Source organism: Schistocerca gregaria, chromosome 4, assembly GCF_023897955.1.
Source record: "Schistocerca gregaria isolate iqSchGreg1 chromosome 4, iqSchGreg1.2, whole genome shotgun sequence".
NCBI lineage: Eukaryota > Metazoa > Arthropoda > Insecta > Orthoptera > Acrididae > Schistocerca > Schistocerca gregaria.
The window spans coordinates 677,599,582-677,619,176 of NC_064923.1; the positions used below are offsets into that span (position 1 = coordinate 677,599,582).

Sequence of the window (19,595 nt, forward strand, 5' to 3'; positions counted from 1 at the left end):
ACGTTCAGCCGAACTAACTGTTATTATCTCATTGTGTCTCTCTGTCACTGTTTCCTGGTGCATAGCCACATTCTCCTTCATTCTGTCCTACTGCATTTGTCTCCTCCCACTTGTTACTGTCTCCCTCTTGTCTCTCTTACTGCTACTGTCTCATTCTTCTTTCTCACTGCTGCTATCGCTCCATACCGTCACTGTTTGTCTCTTCCTCGTTGTCATTGTCATAGACTCTGTCTCTCATTGTCACTGGCTTTCATGGATTTTTCACTTTTACTTCGACCTTCTCTACTGTATTTTTCTTCCATTCTAACTGTCCCCTCCACTCTTTTCCTGACACTCTTCTCTCACTGTAACTATGTTACGCTGCCACTGTATTCCATATTTTCTCTTACATTGCCATTGTCTCCCTCGCTCTTTCTATACCACAACCACTGTCTTCTGCACTATTGGCCATTTAAAGAAATGCAGATGATAAGCGGGTATTCAAGGGACAAATCTATTATACTAGAACTGACATGTGATTACATTTTCACGCAATTTGGGTGCATAGATTCTGAGAAATCAGTACCCAGACCAACCACCTCTGGCCGTAATAACAGCCTTGATACCTCTGGGTATTGAGTAAAACAGAGCTTGGGTGGCGTGTACAGGTACATCTGCCTATGCAGCTTCTACACGATACCACAGTTCATCAAGAGAAGTGACTGGCGTATTGTGACGAGCCAGTTGCTCGGCCACCATTGACCAGACGTTTTAAATTGGTAAGAGAGCTGGACAATGTGCTGGCGAGGGCAGCAGTCGAACATTTTTTTTTATCCAAAAAGGCCCGTACAGGACCTTCAACATGCGGTCGTGCATTATCCTGCTGAAATTTAGGGTTTCCCAGGAATCGAATGAAGGGTAGAGCCACGGGTCGTAACACATCTGGAATGTAACGTCCTCTGTTCAAAGTGCCGTCAATGCGAACAAGAGGTGACCGAGACGTGTGACCAATGGCACCCCATACCATCACGCAGGGTGATACGCCAGTATGGCGATGAAAGATACACGCTTCCAATATGCGTTCACCGCGATGTCGCCAAACACTGATGCGGCCATCATGAGGATGTAAACAGAACCTGGATTCATCCGATAAAATGACGTTTTGCCATTCGTGCACCCAGGTTCGTCGTTGAGTACACCATCGCAGGCGCTCGTGTTTGTGATGCAGCGTCAAGGGTAACCGCAGCCATGGTATCCGAGATGATAGTCCGTGATGCTGCAAACGTCGTCGAATTGTTCGTGCAGATGGTTGTTGTCTTGCAAACGTCCCCTTCTGTTGACTCAGAGATCGAGACGTGGCTGCACGATCCGTTACAGCCATGCGGATAAGATGCCTGTCATCTCGACTGTTAGTGATAAGAGGTCGTTGGAATCCGGCACGGCGTTCCGTATTATCCTCCCGAATCCACCGATTCCATATTCTGCTAACAGTCATTGGATCTCGACCAACGCAAGCAACAATGTCGCGATACAATAAACCGCAATCACGATAGGTTACAATCCGACCTTTATCAAAGTCGGAAACGTGATGGTACGCATTTCTCCTCCTTACGCGAGGCGTCACAATAACGTTTCATCAGGCAACGCCGGTCAACTGCTGTTTGTGTCTGAGAAATCGGTTGGATACTTTCCTCATGTCAGCACGTTGTAGGTGTCGTCACCGGTGCCAACGTTGTTTGAATGCTCTGAAAAGCTAATCATCTGCATATCACAGCATCTTATTCCAGTCGGTTAAACTTCGCGTCTGTAGCATGTCATCTTCGTGGTGTAGCAGTTTTGATGGACAGTAGTGTATCTTTCAATATTTATTACCTTCTATCTCTTTGCCACTGCCACTGTCTTCTTCTCTCCGAACATAACAATTCGCAAACAGTTTTTGGGCATATTTTTCAAGATGCTGAGTAAGGTAGAATGAGCCAGCTGGTACCTCACTTTTCAGTCAGAGTCTTTTAGAACAGGAACATGTGAGCCTTTTTGTGCCTCGATAGGAGCATTTTTCCATTGTTGCCCTTTCTCTCCTTGCTGCAGCAGTGCATGTCACTTATGGGTCAGTAAAATTTCGATTGTTTCCTTGTGGGAAACTGAAATGATGCAAAACTTATTTTGCAGCTCAGACCGGATTTTAGGTGCACAGAAATATAGCATGTGCTTCAGTACTACAATACAGGGTTTCCAGAACTCTTCTAACGCTAACGAAGACATTACACCCTATTTCTCCGTGCTACGTCACTTTGTAAACTACATTTTCGCCTCACATCGAATTTTACGTGTACTATGAACTTCTGTGCCGGCCGGTGTGGCCGAGCGGTTGTAGGCGCTTCAGTCTGGAATCGCGCGACGGCTCCGGTCGCAGGTTCGAATCCTGCCTCGGGCATGGCTGTGTGTGATGTCCTTAGGTTAGTTAGGTTTGAGTAGTTCTAAGTTCTCGGGGACTGATGACCTCAGATGTTAAGTCCCATAGTACTCAGAGCCATTTGAACCATTTTGAACTTCTGTGTCTCCGGTAAAAATATCCAGAAAAGTTTCAAGATCGTCTAAGTTCGATGTCGTAGGAACATATTGTAATAATTACAGCTATTTGTTGTGCATAGTCGTCTTGCAAACCGCTTCTCGGTTTTGGTACCTAAAAATTAGGTTTTTGTGGTGTTTCTTGATAACGGATAAGAATCTTCGAAAACGAGAAGTAGCATTTCTAGATAAATGCCTAGAGAGTATTCTGTCAAAATTTGAGCACTTTGTTATGGTTACCTATTTAAATATCCGCTGCTGACGGTGAAAAATGGTAGAATACGCGTTTTCCGGGTTCTCTCAGGAACGCCCATGAACTAAATGGAGCATACATAAGCCCCTTATGGAGCACAGTGGACCACATCTAATGCAAAAAGAACTAATCGATTTTCTCCATTTGCCTAATCAGGAGGAAGTTTGTTAAATTCGAGTTTGACCCTTTACTGTAGGACAGCTACAGTACGGTGAGTCTTCTGTTGAGTATAGAAATGGTCCGTAGCCCAAGTGCTATCTGAAACACTTTTAATCACCAACAGAACCCGAGGTATCAGACCCGGGAAAATCCCACTTTTAGCCGCGACGTTTTTGAACACACTGGTAAAGCGTGCTGTCGCATGATTACCGATTTATATGACACTATTCAGTGGTTCTTCTTAATACGTCGCAAATTTATTTGTGGTTATTACGTGGAATGACATGGCCTGTACCTATGATAGATGCAGAAATAAGATGTTTGCTTAATTGTCTGTTAGAAGAGCTTTGCAGCATATCAACTTGTTCAGGAGCCATTTGTGTCATAATATGTCAGTCTAGTGAATAATGGTGTACTTCCTCAACAGTGACGTGCAGAAACTTCTAGTGAGATCCTGTCAACCCAGTGCATAAGCTGTGAAAAAATCTCTCACTTGACGTACTGGTTTTTAAGTGGAACAATAATATGTCATTATATAGTAAAGTAGAACAGTTATGTAAAATATTGCAAGGAAAAGGAATTGAAATTTCTAGACACACCGTATTCTCTCGAAGCTACTTCAGCAGCCACTTGAAGAGGATATGCCTCCAGATAACTAAAAATAAAACATGCTGAAGAAATTTAAAAAAAAATCATAAAATCAAGTAGCATTAATAATACAAAATTGAAAATTCAAGACATACCAGAAAATTATTTAAGTGTGTCACAGTTACCGTAAAACAAGGGGAAACGGCTTTAGCAATTTGTGGCTAGAATTCAGAAATCGTGCAACAACTAATGAAAACGTGAAGTTGACAAGATGTGAGTACACGTTACTGATAATTCTCTTGATCAGAAAATTCAGTTTACAGCACTGGTTTGAGAACAGGCTAAACATAATTCTGTGATTACCCGTTCGATATGGTAGTCAACTTACTGCTGTCTCATTATATGCATTCAGACAATATCGTATACTCCTTCTGCGAGTAACACATCGTTGTTTCTGACAATTATAAGTGAAAAATGTGTACCTTGTACATTTTCAGACGATGGCTTTGCAAGGATGTAAAGTTTCCGAACTTCCAGCCGGAGAACTTTCTATTAATTCTACTCGCCGAAGGGACAACGCGGTCACGTCCCGCCGTGTATCCGTAATATTTGTTACAATCTGTTTCACGAATATCTCTGTAAACTTCGTAACTTTTTCGCAAATCATCACAATATTGTGGTAACAGCGAGAAATATGTAAATTCTGTGCGACATCTACATCTACACACATGTACCGCAAGCCATTGTATGGTGCATGGCGGAATGCACGTTCTACCAATGTAAGTCGTTTCCTTTCCTGTTCCACTACAAACAGAGCGAAGGAAAACCGACAGTCTATATGCCCCCGCAAGAGCCCTAATTTCTCTTATCTTTATCTGCGTGTTCCTTGCGCGAAACTTAACGCTGGTGACAGTAGAATCGCACTGCAGTCAGCTTCAAATTCCAGTTCTTTATGTTTTCTCAATAGTATTTAACGAGCGAAATGAATTCTTTCGTCCATGGACTCCCATTTGAGTTCACGAAGCATCTCGTCATACCTGCATAATACTGGAACCTACCGGTAACAAATCTAGTAGCCCGCCTCTGAATTGCTTCAATGTCCTGCTTTAATCTGATGTGGTGGAGATCCCGAACACTAGAGCAGTACTTAAGAATGTATCACACTATTGTTCTGGTCACTGTCTCTTTCCCAGATGAGCCGCAGTTCCCTAAAATTCCCGTAATAGCCCGTAGTCGAGCATTCGCCAACCCTACTACCGCCCTTACGTGCTTGTTCCATTCCATATCGATTTGCCACGTTACGCCTAGATATTTAATCGAAGTGATTCTGTCAAGCAGCGCGCTGCTAATGCTGTACTCGAATATAACTGGATTATTTTTCATTCTCATGTGCATTCATTTACGTTTTCCTACATTTAGCACCAACCAGAAATTTTGCCTAAGATCTCTTGTATCCACCTACAGCCACTCAAAGATGACATATTCCCGCACACCACAGCGTTATCAGCAAACGGCCGCACACTGCCGCTCCCGTATGACTGCAAGCGAACAATCCACTCCACAAGTTAAGACTGAGGCAAAAACTTCGAGTGCTTCGCGGATCCTTCCGTTTCCTCTGCGTGAGAGTTTCCGCTACATTTCGCTTCCAGTGACAGAATTCGCAGCAAAGAGGTAAATACAAGGAAGAATCGCTTTCAGCTGCTTTACCAGAAAGTTCTAATTAACCAACGGATAACGCTTTAACGTTCGCCTTTATTGATCGTAAAAGTGAATTAAAGCTGAGCCAACGAAAACGCCTTAAAATTGATCGACACATTCAGGTCACTTGTGACATTAGAAATTCATCTATACTCTTTCCTTCCCGCGCTTTCATAGTCGCATTATGTCACTGTGTCGCAGAATATGTATCATGCCGGTGTTCAGCTATTCATCTCTGTCCACAGAAGCTAACGCAATGACGTATCCATCTACACACGGTGTACAATGTCTTCTCCATTACACGTGGACATCCACTTAATACTTTTGATTATTTACATCGTCAAACTTAAAATATCATTTGTTGTGAAGTCGTTGATAATAAATCACTAAATGCCACTGCTGTACAGAAACATCTAGCAGGAACACACTGTAAAACAGATCCATATGCTGTCATCAAATTGCATTCCTTTATTTCCATAAGCCCAGTTTTCCAGGTGATTAATCAATAATCTAGTATAATAATTGTACATCTAAAGACTACTAAGGTGCTTCTGGAAGCAAACCAGAGATAAATCGCATTTGTTTAGTCGTACTCTGACTAAGCTACAAGTGCTATGATGAAGATTTAAAATGGTATTGCAGTGCAATCCAGCAGAGGTAAGGAAACTTGGGAGTGTTGCAATGACATGTTTGATTGAGTATCATTGACATGCTAGAAGTCAAGAAGTGCTGATAATTTTAAACTTAGGTGGTAAAGAAATAGTTTGGCATAACGTAGACTCTACAAGCCCGTCTCCGTAGCGAAGATAGTTTAGTACGTATGCACTCGACCCAGTGGTACAAGGTTAAAGCCCTGGTGGTGAAAAGAAACTTTTATCGCTAGGGTCTTACTGTTTAATTGGAAGAGGAATGCCTTCGCTTAGTAGACTTTTCTCAGTATTTTACCTTATGAGAGCAAGTAAAATAGTAGTCATAAACTGAAAATATTATAGCACAAATGTACAATAGTTTGCTATAGTGTACTGTGTTTTTCCCCTTTAAGAAATTGTCCTTCGCCCCTCGTGTTCCTTCGACGCGCCGGATTAGTCGAACGGTCTAAGCCGCTGCAGTCATGGACTGTGCTCTGGTCCCGGCGGAGGTTCAAATCTTCCATCGGGCATGGGTGTGTGTGTTTGTCCTTAGGATAATTTAGGTTAAGTAGTGTGTAAGCTTAGGGACTTATGACCTTAGCTGTTAAGTACCATAAGATTTCACACACATTTGAACACTTTTTTTTTTGAACTCGTGTTGCTTCAACTTTATAACACTTCGTAGCACTGCCGACAGTTATTCATCGATGTGATAGGTTCCAGACATTAACTAATAATCTTGAAATAGGACAGAACTGTATTTGTTGTCTTTGTTATTGACATTACATTTCCTTTATCTACATTACAGACAGCTGTCATTTAGCAGACCAAGTGAAAATACTATCCAAGTCCTTGTACAATTTACTGCAATGAGTCAACGGTGACAGCGACAACAATATCGTCACTGGATATCCTTATAATGTCGCTGACCCTTTCGGATAAAGTCTTTTCACATGTGCAGAATATTAGTGTTTAGTTTAGGCTTTCTTGGGCCACTCCAACTGTTAATTTCGCTTTTGCTGAACGTTTACAGTTGAGTATAAAGTACTGCAATCTATTTGTTCCACATTCCTAGAGCTACTCACACATTTGTGAAGCTGTTCCGTACATGTATATCTGTCCGTGGCTGAAACAATGAAGGAAACAATATAGGACTCTTCGAAAACTTCTCTTCAGGCATTTTCGTAACTATGTGGTTCCGTAATAAGCAACTCAGTCGCAGTTTATAGAGAATGATCATTTGTAGACGTTTCTTGGATAAAAAGTCTCGGTAATTAGTGGCCTCAAAACACTCCCTTTATGATGCAACAATGCTTCCTACAGAAACACATACAGGGATTGAGCTCTTCGTAGTGAAACATCCGTCATAGGCTCGTAAATCACGATTTAGGTTCCATCATACCTCTTATAGAAAACTAGTTTTCGGTGATCACAGTGTTATCAACGATTATCTATGACACCTGTGGAGCTTTCATGACTTCTAATGCAACAGAAAAAATTTAACCACATGCCACTGTCAAGTACTTTTTACAGCTTCTATATAGTGGAAATCATTTGACGAAGCGGCTAGGCACAATTTCGAAATAGGCCCGACACTACTGATTTGTACTTACCCATACCATTTGCGGTTTTGCAGCTTCTATAGAAAACTAATAGCAGTCGACCGTTCTCGTGGCTACAGTTATTTTTACGTTAGTTTACGTGAAGTTAAAGAGGCTCTAAGCACTATGGGACTTATCATCAGAGGTCATTAGTCCCCTAGACTTAGAACTAATTAAACGTAACCAACCTACGGACATCACACACATCCATGACCGAGGCAGGATTCGAACCTGCGACCGTAGCAGCAGCGCGGTTCCGGACTGAAGAGCCTAGAACCGCTCGGCCACAGTGGCCGGCTTAGTTTAAGTAAAGACTTTGGCTTATGAATACATCTACATCTACATCTACATCTACATCTACATCTACATGACTACTCTGCAATTCACATTTAAGTGCTTCGCAGAGGGTTCATCGAACCACAATCATACTATCTCTCTACTATTCCACTCCCGAACAGCGAGCGGGAAAAACGAACACCTAAACCTTTCTGTTCGAGCTCTGATTTCTCTTATTTTATTTTGATGATCATTCCTACCTATGTAGGTTGGGCTCAATAAAATATTTTCGCATTCGGAAGAGAAAGTTGGTGACTGAAATTTCGTAAAAAGGTCTCGCCGCGACGAAAAACTTCTATGCTGTAATGATTTCCATCCCAACTCGTGTATCATATCTGCCACACTCTCTCCCCTATAACGTGATAATACAAAACGAGCTGCCCTTTTTTGCACCCTTTCGATGTCCTCCGTCAATCCCACCTGGTAAGGATCCCACACCGCGCAGCAATATTCTAACACAGGACGAACGAGTGTAGTGTAAGCTGTCTCTTTAGTGGACTTGTTGCATCTTCTAAGTGTCCTGCCAATGAAACGCAACCTTTGGCTCGCCTTCCCGACAATATTATCTATGTGGTCCTTCCAACTGAAGTTGTTCGTAATTTTAACACCCAGGTACTTAGTTGAATTGACAGCCTTGAGAATTGTACTATTTATCGATTAATCGAATTCCAACGGATTTCTTTTGGAACTCATGTGGATCATCTCACACTTTTCGTTATTTAGCATCAACTGCCACCTGACACACCATACAGCAATCTTTTCTAAATCGCTTTGCAACTGATACTGGTCTTCGGATGACCTTACTAGACGGTAAATTACAGCATCATCTGCGAACAATCTAAGAGAACTGCTCAGATTGTCACCCAGGTCATTTATATAGATCAGGAACAGCCGAGGTCCCAGGACGCTTCCCTGGGGAACATCTGATACCACTTCAGTTTTACTCGATGATTTGCCGTCTATTACTACGAACTGCGACCTTCCTGACAGGAAATCACGAATCCAGTCGCACAACTGAGACGATACCCCATAGCTCCGCAGTTTGATTAGAAGTCGCTTGTGAGGAACGATGTCAAAAGCTTTCCGGAAATCTAGAAATACGGAATCAACTTGAGATCCCCTGTCGATAGCGGCCATTACTTCGTGCGAATAAAGAGCTAGCTGCGTTGCACAAGAGCGATGTTTTCTGAAGCCATGCTGAATACGTGTCAATAGATCGTTCCCTTCGAGGTGATTCATAATGTTTGAATACAGTATATGCTCCAAAACCCTACTGCAAACCGACGTCAATGATATAGGTCTATAGTTAAATGGATTACTCCTACTACCCTTCTTGAACACTGGTGCGACCTGCGCAATTTTCCAATCTGTAGGTACAGATCTATCGGTGAGCGAGCGGTTGTATATAAGTACTAAGTAGGGAGCTATAGTATCAGCGTAATCTGAAAGGAACCTAATCGGTATACAATCTGGACCTGAAGACTTGCCCGTATCAAGAGATTTGAATTGCTTCGCAACCCCTAAGGTATCTACTTCTAAGAAACTCATGCTAGCAGATGTTCGTGTTTCAAATTCTGGAATATTCCATTCGTCTTCCCTGGTGAAGGAATTTCGGAAAACTGCGTTCAATAACTCCGCTTTAGCGGCACATTCGTCGATAACAGTACCATCGGCACTGCGCAGCGAAGATATTGACTGCGTCTTGCCGCTTGTGTACTTTACATACGACCAGAATTTCTTCGGATTTTCTGCCAAATTTCGAGACAATGTTTCGTTGTGGAACCTATTAAAGGCATCTCGCATCGAAGTACGTGCCAATTTTCGCGCGCCTGTACGCAGTAGAATCTGAAGAAGAACCACTATTTAAGGGGCTAGATGCCTTTATCATTGCACAATGAGCAATATGAATATCTGAGAGAGTGAGGCTGTAGTAATCCTCGTATTAAAACATTTGGTCAAGAATTTGGACAGATCCTATTTCTTTAAGAACTTGCTCTAATGTATCACATAAGCTCTAGAAAAAAAAGCAGAAGAAGAAGGCACAGCTCGAAGGAATTATCCGAATGGGGAAGAAATCAGTAGATATGATGTGTACGTAGGTACAGAAGACTGATAACAATTTCAGAGAAATTGGAAAATTTGTTCAAGAGAAAGAGCTTCGCAAATTGAGCAAGCCAGTAATGCGTTGCACCACCTCTGGACCTTATGCACTTACTCGGCTTGACATTGATTAATAGACTTGTTGGATGTACTTCTGAGGATATCGTAATAAATTCTGTCCGATTGTCGCGTTAAATTGTCAAAATCCCGAGATGGTTGGAGAGACCTACTGATAGTACACCAAACGTTCTCATTTGGGTACATATCCGGCGACCTTGTTGGAAAAGGCAGTGTTTGGCATACACAAAGGCAAGCAGCAGAACCTCTCACCTAGTGCGGGCGGACATTCTCTTGTCGAAATGTAAGCCCAGGATTGCTTGCTATGAACGGCAACAAAACAGGGCGTAGAATATCGTCGACGTACTCCTGCGGTATAAATACACTGCAGGTGACAACCAAACTGGTCCTGCTATGAAAAGAAAAGGCACCGCAGACCATCAGTACTGGCTGCCGGGTCGATGGTGGGCGATAGTCATGTTTGCATCCCAACGCTATCGAGGACGTTTCCAGGCAGGTCTTCGCTAGCCGTCTGGCCTAAGTTCGTAGCTGTAGTCGTCACTGAAGACAATTCTACTCCAGTCGATTGAGATTCTATGCCGAAGACGTGTCTGGAGTCTCCCCAGGTAAGTGTTGGGACACCAACCTGACTGTCACCCGCCATACGCACAACAACCAGGAGTGGGTACCATTTCTTTTCATAGAAGGATCCTTCTGGTTATCACCCGCTGGCCCCTTACAGCATAGCAGTACGTCCGATTTTGTTGCCCTTCGTGGCCAGCTAACTCGGGCTTTCATTTCAGTAAAATGATGCCCCGCATGCGAGAGGTTCTACTGCTTGCTTTCGTGCTTGCCACACAATACCCTTTCCAACGAGGTCGCCAGATATCTCCCCAATTGAGAACGTTTGGAGCATTGTGGGCAGGGCTCTGCAATGATCTCGGGACTTTGACGATCTAACACGTCAATTAGACATGATCTTGCACTATATCCCTCAGCAGAACATCCAACGTCTCTACCAATCAATGCCAAGCCGATTATTTGCTTGTTTAACGGACAGAGGTTGACAACCGCGTTATTGACTTGCTCGGTTTGTGAAACTCTTTCTCTAGAGTAAACCATCCAATTTGTCCCATTCGGATAATTCCTTCATGGCGCATCCTAACCCTTTTTTTTAAGTGTATATACACAGCTGCCCCTAGCTATGGGTTTCATGAATGCACAACTCCTTCAAAAACTATTCACGAGATTTTCATATTCTCTCGCTCACTACGTGTAAACTGTTGATCTTACAGAAAGAATGAAAGAAATTTAATGTAGTTACATTCTGCGCTGTGTCATTTCCGGTGGAGGCCATGGTTTTAGAGTTATTCAAGAATAACGCGTTTGGAGGCCACTTTTGTACGTTTCTCGTGAATAGTTCGGAAACTACGGCCCCTAGCGAAAATGCATACCAGTAAAAAATTTAACTACATTGAAATTCATAGAAAAAGGTCCTGTCCATTTTTTTCTATAGGAGTAATAGCTGGTGTGCAGCGATTGAGAGAAGAGTTCTCGACTTGCTTTAAAATTTCAACGCAAACAGTCAAAAACTTTCTGAGATTTGGCATTAGGAACATCTATATTTTCTATATTAGTACAAACATAGATGTTTGTTACTTCAGAATCTCAGCTCTACGGAAGTTCTTAATAGATTGCTTTGAAAGTTTGATAAACATTGCATTAGAATACTCTAGTGTTCTTGTATACGTACTGGAACGCCATCTGGTATATATGTAATAAAAGAGGAAACGTTATAAAAATGTAAATGTTGATTTGCTCACAATCGTTAATCTCCGAAAATTCTTGGCCAGTTTCTTTGAGATTTTGACACAACTTAGAAAACGTTGTTACCAAAAATCTTAAAATGTACCTTTCTGATTTACTGCAAATTCTTACACGTTTCTGTAATTAACGTTTACACACAAATGGATTATATACTTTTTAATATATATAAATATACAATAGTGAAACGTTGTTACTAAACAGGAAAATTGTATTAATAACTTATTACTTTATGATTAGAATACTACACTGAAGAGCCAAAGAAACTGGTACACCCACCTAATGTCCTGTAGGGTCCACGCGAGCACACAGAAGTGCCGCAACACGACGTGGCATGGACTCGACTAATGTCTGAGGTAGTGCTGGAGGGAACTGACACCATGAATCCTGCAGGGCTATCCGTAAATACGGAAGAGTATGAAGGGGGTGGAGATCTCTTCTGAACAGCACGTTCTAAAGCAGCCCAGATAGGTTCAATAATGTTAATGTCTGAGGAGTCTTGTGGTTAGCGGAAGTGTTTAAACTCAGAAGAGTGTTCCTGGAGCAACTCTGTGGTCACTTTGGATGTGTAGAGTGTCGCATTGTCCTGCTGGAATTGTCCGAGTCCGTCGGAACCCACAATGGAAATGAATGGATGCAGGTGATCAGACAGGATGCTTACGTACGTGTGTCCTGTCAGAGATGTATCTGGAAGTATCAGGGGTCCCATAATACTCCAACTGCACACGCCCCACACAACTACAGAGCCTCCACCAACTTGAACAGTCCCCTGCTGACATGCAGGGTCCATGGCTTCATGAGGTTGTCTCCATACCCGTACACGTTCATCTGCTCGATACAATTTGAAGCGAGACTCGTCCGATCAAGCAACATGTTTCCAGTCATCAACAGTCCAATGTTGGTGTTGACAGGCCCAGTGTCGTGCAGTCATCTAGAGTATACGAGTAGGCATTCAACTGTGAAATCTTGTATCGATGATGTTTCGTTGAATGGTTCACACGCTGACACTTGTTGATGCCCCAGCACTGAAATTTGCAACAATTTGTGGAAGGATTGCACTTCTGTTAGGTTGGACGATGCTCTACACTAGTATTTGGTGTCGTTCTTGCAGAATCTTTTTCCGGCCGCAGCAATGTCGGAGATTTGATGTTTTACCAGATTTCTCATATTCACAATACACTCGTGAAATGGTCATACGGCAAAATCCCCACTTCATCGCTACCTCGGAGATGCTGTGTCCCATCGCTCGTGCGACAACTATAACACCATGTTCAAACTCACATAAACCTTGATAACCTCCCATTTTACAGACAGTAACCGATTTAACAACTGCGCCAGATACTTGTTGCCTTATACAGGCGTTGCCAACTGCAGCGCCATATTTTGCCTGTTTACATATATCTGTATTTGAATAACATATTTCTCTATTTGAATACGCGTGCCTATACCACTTTCTTTGGTGCTTCAGTATACTGCAGAATCTTAATTTCCAATAGCAATAAACAAGGCTCAAGGTCAGAGAACCTGGTGAAGAGGAGATGGACAGACGGGTGGGGGGAAACAGACATAGAAAACAGTAAAGAAGAGATTGACAGAGAGAGGGGAGAAGGAGAGCAGGAGAGCTTCTGTAAAGTTTGGAAAGTAGAAGACGAGGCACTGGCAGAAGTAATGCCGTAAGGACGGGCGTGAGTCGGGCTTGGGTAGCTCAGACGGTCGATCACTTGCCCGGGAAAGGCAAAGGTCCCGAGCTCGAGTGTCTGTCCGGCACACAGTTTTAATCTGCCAGCAAGTTTCAGTTTACTCTTTGCCGTTTAACCGTTTGCCACTTATCGTTTAGCCTTTAACATTCACCATCTACGCTTTAACATTTCTGTTTACCATTTTGTGTTCGTGTGTATGTTCGAATGTATGTGAGTGTGTGTGTGTGTTTGTGTGTGTGTGTGTGTGTGTGAGAGAGAGAGAGAGAGAGAGAGAGAGAGAGAGAGAGAGAGAGAGTGAGTGAGAGAGAGTGTGTGTCTTTGTGAGTGTGTACGATTGTATGTATGTGTGATGATGATGATGAAGGTAATAATCATATCGATATGGAGACATGATCTTATGATTATGTCCCATAAATGTTAGATGTAAGTCATGTCGGGCGAGCTGAGTGGCCAAATCATTCGCTCTAACTGTCTAGAATGTTCCTCAAACCAGTCGCGAACAACTGTTGCATGGTACATTTGTCATCGTTGTTTAGGAACATGAAATCCATGAATGGTTGCAAATCTTCTCAAGGTATCCGAACATAACTATTTCTGTTCAATGATCGGTTTAGTTGGACTAGAGGGCCCAATCCATTCAGTGTAGATACAATCCACACCATTATGGAACCACCAACAGCTTGTACAGTGCCTCATTGATAGCTCGAGTCCATGGCTTCGTGGGGTCTGCGCCACATGCGAACCCTACGATCGGCTCTTACCAATTGAAATGGAGACTTACCTGGCCAAGCCACTGCACCGTTTTCCAGACGTCCAGGGTTCAACCGATAGGGACACGAGTCCTGGAGAGGTGTTGCAGGAGATGTTGTGCTGTTAGCAAAGGCACTGGCGTCGGTAGTCTGTTGCCACAACCCATTAACGCCAAATTTCTTAATACTGTCCTAACCGATACGTTTTTCGTACGTCCTACTATGTTTCTGTGGTTATTTCACACAGTGTTGCTTGTTTGTTTTCACTGACAACGCTACGCAAACACTGCCGCTGTTGGTCATTAAGTAAAGACTGTTGACCACAGCGTTGTCCATGGTGAGAGATAATACCTGAAATTTGATATTCTCGGCATTCTTGATACTGTGGATCTCTGAATATTGAATTCTGTAACGATTTCCGAAATTAAATGTCTCTTGCGTCTAGCTCCAACTACAATTGTGCAATCGAAGTCTGTTAATTATAAGGGAGTTTCGGAGAAATAATGCAACTTGACGCCATTTTAGGTATAATTTTAATATTTCAGCAGAGGTAAGTAAGTGTTTGTGATTATCCTTGACTTTCAACTCAAATAATGCAGCCTGGCACCATTTCTATCCATAATTTTAATATGATACCAGAGGTATGTGTGTGTGTGTGAAATTGTAACTAAATGTTGTGGAAATAATGCAGATCTTTGAGCATTGCACCATTTTACTCATCATTTTAATACTATGCTCTGCTTGGCTGTAGAGGAATGGAACTGCGTATGGGGCTACAAACCACAACTGTGCTACTTCCACCATTCTGTGTTTTTTAATTATCCCAGTAATGCAGTTGGGGTGGTTCTCCCATTTTCCATTTCATTTGGATGGAGATAGCAGAGGGGTTGGGAGGGTGGTGTGGTGCTTGTCTTCCTGACACCATATGCTCAATGAAATTGAACCTGACCATGCATGTGGGCAACCTGCACTAACATTTGCACTTTTTGCAGTCATTGAAGTGTAAGCTATGCTGGAACGGATGAATTTACTACTAACACTATTGTGCGTGAGTTAGCTGCTACACATCAGTAACTTACGTCAGCTGCTGGTGTGTTCCAGGTGTGTGCAGCGCCTGAGCACCCTGCTCGGTCCCATCCTGCTGGGGCAGTTCCTTTCAGACATCCTGACAGTCAGCATCACCGCGTTCGTTGTTACAGCTGCGGTTAGTAGCACTCATTTACAACCAGTCCACAGCACACGTGACTCTGTACACCTCTCTCCCCCCCCCCCCTTCAAATCCCGTTCACAAAAGCAGTATCCTAGTTCTCTAAAGCACACTTGAGTGATGACCCTCGATATGGAGGTAGCAGGTTCGAATACTAGAGACGAAATAAATTTTGATCGTGAGTATTTGGCCAGCAGCGAGGATAGATGATGGCGCACAGTTCCTTATTATCAGACCTCTCATCCATATCCCGAATTAATGCCTAAATCGCAGACTTCTCGTGAATTCCTTTAGGAGTTATGGCATATGACTCTATTCGTGGTGATCCGTTCACCGTATGGGTACATTAATCTCGGCGAATCCCGTGATGTCATGCGAAGGGAGGATGCTACATGCCAGCACGAGGTACCACCCACTCCCTTCCCTCTCTCTTCGTCGTCAACAACGCAAACAGGAAGCGAAACTATAAAAGCTCTCTCGCTACGAACAACCACATTCAAGAGATACATCGTATTCACAAATGTCTTACTTTGACAAGAAATGACGTCATTGGGCTCGAATAAAATCTTTCTAATTAGATGGCGGAATCAACCCCTATTGGATCTGTCTACCAATAATGTCATACAATATTAACTGAAAGCATCGCTACACAATGGGGCCACCCTAGAACAATAGTGGCAAACCTTTCGTGAGGCATGTTCAGAGAGACAAACATTACCCAGATATTTCGGTAAAATCTTCTAGCCCATATCTCAAAGGCGAAGTGCGTGACTTCCAACACTCAGAACCGGACGAAATTGTGTCTAAAATACAATTGGCTCACCCCAAAAACATTCGCATTTAAAACGCAGCTGTTGTCGGCTAGTGTCTTCAGACGGTGGCATGTTGCACTTTCACTGGCGAGTAGTTGGTTGGGTTGGGTTGTTTTGGGGGAGAAGACCAGACAGCGAGGTCATCGGTCTCATCGGAGTAGGGAAGGATGGGGAAGGAGTCATCCCGGCATTTGCCTGGAGTGATTTAGGGAAATCACGAAAAACCTAAATCAGGATGGCCGGACGCGGGATTGAACCGTCGTCCTCCCGAATGCGAGTCCACTGTGACAAGTAGTTACCCTGGCTGTGTGAATAATAATGAAATCGAAAAATGTTTCGAACATCCCCGAGAGTATTATATTAAGGCCATACGGTAAAAATTTCGACGATTTGACATGTATACAAATTGTAGAAATGGCCGTATCCACATTTGGTGCTTTTCGTTCCGAAAATAAAGGTTTTTCTGCTTTTCCTCAGAAACTCCCGGCGCTCTTATAAGCGCCTAAGGTCCACTCTAGATCACACCTAATGCAAAAGAACCAACTGGTTTGCTCAGTTTGCATGCGCTCAAGGAAGTGTGTAATGTCCCTTGTATAGTTATACAAATGGTCACTAGGGCAAGGACTGTCCAGAACACTTGAACCCTCATGTCTGCGATCAGTAGAACCCGAGATATGACTCTCTGAAACATTGGATTTTCGCTTGTGGCTCTTTGGAACAAATAGGTACCTTCCACTATTTGTGTCACTAGCAAAAGAAGAGGTTATGTTCTATCCGTATTTTTTTTTCTTCACGTTACCAAAGTTACCCTCTTACACCTTTGGTAGGTGATGTCTCTCGCGTGTAAGACGCGTAGTTTTACATGTGAGTGGCTAATACCACTGTCTTTGGGACCAGTGATATGTATTCTAAGCACATTTTCGTGTGGGTCTGTGTGTTCGAGATTATGCACTTCCTTTGTGAGAAAAAGGTAGGCGAACTGAGCAGCCGTACAGTCGACCGTCACAACAGGGGACGAAAGTACGAACAGAAAACAAATCTAGTGAACAAAAGCTTTAAGGACGCTTGGTCCAGTTTTGGATCAATGAAGAGACGCGGGCGTAGAAAGGTATGACAGGAATCAGCAGAAGTCGATGAAAAGCGAAATTCAGACTTTCTACTGTGAACCAGTAGACCTGTCTGGAAGAGGTTCAACTGATAACTAAGATACGATGTTATGGATTACAAACGCAAATATGTGTTTAAGCTGATGATTTCTGGAACATCAAGACCCAGTACATTATACTGGATGCCACATCTTCAGCAGAGATGGAAGCCATGTTCACAGCACACTCGATTTATCATATACGGCCAACAGCACGTGATGATTGCTCGTCGAATGTTCTGTTGTCGCCGGCCGTGGTGGCCTAGCGGTTCTAGGCGCTACAGTCTGGAACTGCGCGACCGCTAAGGTCGCAGGTTCGAATCCTGCCTCGGGCATGGATGTGTGTGATGACCTTAGGTTATTTAAGTTTAAGTAGTTCTACGTTCTAGGGGACTAATGACCTCAGAAGTGAAGTCCCATAGTGCTGAGAGCTGTTTGACCATTTTTTTGTTCTGTTGTCTATATTTGCTGTACCGAACGAGGCTCTGCAGTGATTAGCACACTGAACTCGCATTCCGGAGGACGACGGTTGAAATCCGCGTCTGGCCATCCTGATTTAGGTTTTCAGTGACTTTCCTATATCACTCCAGTCAAATGCCAGGAAAATCCCTTTCAAAGGGTACGGCCTATTTCCTTCCCCATCCTTGAAGCAATCCGAGTTAGTCCTCGGTCTCTTATGATTTTGAAATCAACGAGACGCTAAAGCCTGATCTTCCTTCCTTTTACATTTATTGTAACTGTTTGGTCATAAAGAGATTCAGAATGACTTCGGACTTGCTGCGATGAATGCCAGCTCTCTTTAAATGTAAAAAAACTGCAAGATAATATTTATAAGAAGACAGAAAACCATTATTATGTAATTATAGGCTCAGTGGCAAGCTGCGTTGTTTACACATATAGAAGTAACATCAGAAAGTGATGCAAAATGGGACGAAGGTGAATGAAAGACAGCTGCTTTTTAGGAGTATTCTGAAAAGTGCAAATCGTCTGCAAGCAAAACCACATGCTAAACGCTCAACCAATGCTAAAGTATCTGGAGTCCTTAGCGAGTGCACGTAACAGCAAACATCGAATGAATCCAGGACGCATTGCTAGAATCGTAAGAGGTTCATGTACCCCATTCGAGATTGAACTAAACAGTTCGGAGAATCTTTTGAAGAAAGGTGGTTTTCTTCCCACGAAAGCTACGTGAACGTCAAGCTTCTATCGTCAGTGGAATAATATGAAATGTGTTTGTAGTAGTTAAAAAAGTAATACTGTTCATAACAAGTGTCTCGACAAATTTAACCCACAAGAACAGCTCAAGAAACTGACAATCTGTGTAAAATATTTTACTTACGATATTACCAGAGCTAAACACCTGGCAGCGTTATGTGAAAAAAGGAGACCTCCACGCAGGACTCGAGGACTGAGGGATCCGTACGAACCTAAATATGTATGCAGACAGTTTATCAATTCAGGCAGTCGAGGATTTCAGCGATTTTTGCCTGATATTGACACTGATTTTCACAAGACATCGGTTCCAGAAATTCCAAGACTATTTATCCGCCGATACCAGGCAGCGACTTTCAATTAAAATGCACTCCTCTGTACGGGAATTACATAATGTGTGTGGGAGTGCAGGTTGTGACGCAGGAACGACGAAACATGGAAGTTCGTGTCTGGTCGTGAATCATGCACTGATAGCCGAAGCTGTTAAGCGGGAAACCGAGTTCGACCCCTCGTCCGGCACAAATTTCCATTGTCGTCATTCCCTTATACAGCTGACAGTTGATCGTATTCGCAGCTGGGAATAGATTTCATACACTTAGGTGAATGTTTTAGTTTCATGTCTGTAGTCGGATACCAATCGACAAAAGAAATACTCTTTTCGTGTGATATAATTATAATTTAAGAATCATGAAAGAAGGTTGTGTACATGGAAGAACCCTAGAGATACTAAAAGGGATCAGATAGATTATATAATGGAAAGACAGAGATTTAGGAACCAAGTTTTAAGTTGTAAGACATTTCCAGGGGCAGATGTGCACTCTGACCACAATCTATTGGTTATGACCTGTAGATTAAAACTGAAGAAACTGCAAAAATGTGGGAAATTAAGTAGATGGGACCTTTATAAACTGAAAGAACCGGAGGTTGTACAGAGTTTCAGGGAGGTCATAATGGAACAATTGACAGGAATAGGGGAAAG

At 42.8% G+C, this 19,595-nt stretch overlaps 1 protein-coding gene across 1 annotated transcript in view; it reads left to right on the forward strand.

The window, feature by feature from the left end:
- Positions 1-19,595, forward strand: part of LOC126267993 (odorant receptor Or2-like) — a 62,330-nt gene that overhangs the window by 25,478 nt on the left and 17,257 nt on the right. The window contains exon 5 of the mRNA XM_049973356.1: positions 15,343-15,445. Within this exon, the coding sequence (XP_049829313.1) occupies positions 15,343-15,445 (103 nt within the window). The remainder of the gene's footprint in view (positions 1-15,342; positions 15,446-19,595) is intronic.